Source organism: Cyprinodon variegatus, unplaced genomic scaffold (genome assembly GCF_000732505.1).
Source record: "Cyprinodon variegatus isolate N-32 unplaced genomic scaffold, C_variegatus-1.0 Scaffold994, whole genome shotgun sequence".
NCBI classification, from domain to species: Eukaryota; Metazoa; Chordata; class Actinopteri; order Cyprinodontiformes; family Cyprinodontidae; genus Cyprinodon; species Cyprinodon variegatus.
This window is the reverse complement of record NW_015151447.1, coordinates 247,504-250,974: the sequence shown is the minus strand read 5'-3', so window position 1 is coordinate 250,974 and position 3,471 is coordinate 247,504. Positions and strand designations below refer to the sequence as shown.

At 46.2% G+C, this 3,471-nt stretch overlaps 1 protein-coding gene across 1 annotated transcript in view; it reads left to right on the top strand.

The window, feature by feature from the left end:
• Positions 1–2,160, top strand: part of LOC107100633 (protein phosphatase 1 regulatory subunit 12A-like) — a 4,061-nt gene extending 1,901 nt beyond the window's left edge. Inside the window, exons 3-10 of the mRNA XM_015399205.1 lie at positions 5–12; positions 103–205; positions 831–934; positions 1,004–1,063; positions 1,140–1,226; positions 1,297–1,401; positions 1,477–1,527; positions 1,727–2,160. Coding sequence (XP_015254691.1) covers positions 5–12; positions 103–205; positions 831–934; positions 1,004–1,063; positions 1,140–1,226; positions 1,297–1,401; positions 1,477–1,527; positions 1,727–1,840 — 632 coding nt within the window. The 3' untranslated portion in view covers positions 1,841–2,160. The remainder of the gene's footprint in view (positions 1–4; positions 13–102; positions 206–830; positions 935–1,003; positions 1,064–1,139; positions 1,227–1,296; positions 1,402–1,476; positions 1,528–1,726) is intronic.
• Positions 2,161–3,471: the final 1,311 nt, after the last annotated feature.

The following is a 3,471-nucleotide window of genomic DNA, read 5'->3' as shown; positions in this document are numbered from 1 at the left end:
GCAGACGAAGGGGTAAAGGACCTATCAAATACTTAGGAGCCTGTTCTGTGGGGCGGATCATGTTTTTGTTATGATGCAGAGCGAAAAGTTGTTGCTTTGCAGGAAGTCAGCTGGAGATCTCGTATAGCCAGCCTGCAGAAGTCCGACCTGCTGGGTCTGACGCAGCCTGCCGGCTCGGCTCGCCCCGAGGCATCTGAAAGGAAAGGTTAGCGTCTGCACATTCCCAAACTTCTAATCATTTTAATCTGATTTTACACCGTAAACCAAGAAACAACGCAGGTTTTTCAACTATTTCAAAAAATGTATCTATTGTATTTAACCGCAGTTTTTCTGAAAGCAATAATTACGCATAGCTTTAAACATTTAACACTCAGATTCAATTTTAAACTTTCATTTTTTTACTTTTCAATTAGCTTTTTTATTGACTTTTTTTTCCAACTTGAGGGGGGGTCCATTTGTTGTTGTTTTTTAACAGTGTCCTGTTTGACAATGTGGCAATAAGAATAATTAATTAATAATTGTCTTGATGTCAAAAAGAACCCAACAGATTTTCCTTTCTCCAGTGGAGCAGTACGGCTATCGCCATAGTGTTCCACTGGATTAATGCATATAAATAACTTTATTATAAATCATGCAGGGAGTTTTACAGATTAAATGGACGCTGCAATGGAAGTAGAACAGGAAAGGAAAACCAGGAAAAATGAGAAAAGATGAAAGAAAGAGGAGATAAAAGGGAGACAATGATGCTAATGATGAAAAGTGGTAACTTCCCCTATGAAGGGTTAATTAATCTGAATATTTTTGTTTTGTTTCTGTGTGGTTCTGCTCAGATGTTGAGTCCATTACAGGAGAGAGCGAGACTGAAAGATGGGACAGAGAGCGCAGGGAGAGGCGTCAGGCTCGGGCCAGGAGGAAGGCGCAGCGGAGCGGAGAGGTAACCATCCTCCTCTAAACCACAAACTAAAAACCTGCAGCGGCTACAAAACCTGTTGATCTCCTGCAGGGCGAAGACGTCCAGCCCGCCGCAGAGGAGGAGTTCTCAGGGAGTGGGCCGGATCCACAGGTTGCCCTTCATGTGTGTCATCAAAGAGCGCTCCACTCAACCAGCAGCTGTATTGACATTTTCTCCCTCTGTGCAGAAAGACAAAGACGCCAGTTCAAGGTTGGACAGCTTGTATAACAGCCGCGCCCAGAGAGAGGGATCAGAGGCTAAAGATTATAAAAAGGTGAGCAGCAGGAGGTGGCCATGAGGCCATGTGCTGATATCTGACTCATTAATGGATGTGTGCGTGGCAGCTGTTTGAGGAGGTGTCGAGGGAAAACAGTCAGCTCCAGGCGCAGCTGCAGGACACCCAGAGGATCATCAGCCAGACTCGGCTGGAGGTGGAGAAGGCGGCGCAGGTGATGAAGAGCTGCAGCTTTTCCTGCTTTCAAACCTGCAGCTCTTATTTATGAAGCCGCTTCTTTCCCCAACAGAGACAAGAGCGCCTGACCGACTGCTCAGCGCTGCTGGAGCTAGAGAGGAAGGTAACCCCCCGCCCCCCTCCCTCAGTGTTGCCTGGTTTTAGTTTTGGTTGCCTCACTGCGCCACCACAGCCGTCTCACACTCCTCTGCCTCCACTTCAACCACTTCCTCACTTGTTTTCACTCAACTTCTGTCTTCCTTCTCCCCCCCCCTCCCCCCGGTTGCCCCTCCCCCTCTCCTTACGGTGTTTTCGGACGCCAGGACCGGAGGATGTTGGAGCGGCGCATGGCAGAGCTGGAGGAGGAGCTAAAGGTGAGGGCCGCTCCTCTTTGCATGACGCTCAGTCTGGCTGCAGAGCCGCCGCTCGCCGTGTGATGCGGCGGCCACCTGCCAGCAGCTTTACCAGCGTCTAATCGGAGAACGCTTTGACTTTAGAACGCCACGATCTTTGCATCTGTGTGAAGTTTGCATTTATGAGGCTTTAACAGTAAAACCAGGAAGTTATTACTTATGGCGATGTTTGTTTCTAACCTTTGATGTTTGCTACATATTTAATTAGGAGGATTCATGAACCACAAAGAAAAAACTTCTACTCTCTGGAGCTCCAAGATGGCCTGTTTTCAGTTCTATTCATTATATTTCTATAGCTCCAATTCAGCCAGCTCCCATGTCAGAGGATGAAGAGAGCACATCCAGTTAGTCACAGTCAGAGAAACAGGACTACACTGGAAAACAGGCCAAGCTCCAACATCTAGAAACAAAGGTGTTGATGGCAGCAGCACAGCTGATATTTCTCTCCAGGATGGAGTCACAGCCAAACAGGAACAGACCAGATGAAGCTACTATGAGAAAAAGCAGAGAGAGCAGAACGTTAGAGATTGAACTAACAGATTCTGCAGAGTGGGAGAATAGAGATAGAATGAAGCAGAATTGTGAAAAAGGGGTCCCTATGTCCTCCAGCAGTCTAAGCCTATAGCAGCAGAACTATAGAGATAGATCACACATCCGCTTTGGAGGAAAATCCCAAATAAAATCTGTTAATCTGACGGGGAAGGAGTCAGTTTGGAGTCGCACATCGCGTTTATAGTGAGCAGGACAGACTGGAGCAAAAACGTCTTTAGACGTAGATCTCATTATGTTTTTAATAGATGAACATTCTCTATCTGTTCTGGTTCTAGATGCCGCACAGACTTAAGTAGAGCTTTGCTTTATAGAATGCACCAATGATTTTCATTTTATAATTTTTAGCTTAACTTTGCATGATCTGTCCAAGTGGGAACGTTTTTTAATGTGTGTAAAGCACAGAGACAGAAATAATCTGAATAGATCTGCTCAGCCTGCCTAGTCGGAGCCTCTCTATACGCAGTCAGTGATTCATGGAAAAACATCGGAATGGAGATTAAAAAGTCGGACCAGTTGGTTTGTTCAGGTGTGAAAGGAGCGCTACGCGAGATCTCTGCTGGTTCATGCTAATGTTTGCTCTTATCAACACCTTGGAGTACGTCACTGACTGTTTGTGTTTTCATTCGGTTGAACACTTTTGAAATGTTCAGAAAAGACTGATAGAAGTTGTTAAAACTTTGCCCTCTGGCGTTGTGCTGTGGAATAACAGCGCAGACCACGCTTCAATATATTGGACAGAAATCAAAAATATCTGCGACAGACTGCTGGGGGAGGATAACCAGACCGTTACCCCGTATGCTACACGATGCACCATCAGGCTGAAAGGCGGCGCGATGGAAAGATTCTCGCACGACTGGAGAATCGGCCTGAAAAGCGTAAAAATGTTGCAGCTTTATTTTCATATGGGTTTATTATTCTATATTATGAAGGACTGTTAGCATTTAAGGTCCTGGGATCCGTTAGCGGATGTTTTCCTCTCCAGTAGGAGGAGAGTCTGCAGCGCGGCGGCGATGCTTCCTGATTCTAACCTGAGCTTTAATCCTGCAGGTTAGCGCGGCGGCGATGCTTCCTGATTCTAACCTGAGCTTTAATCCTGCAGGTTA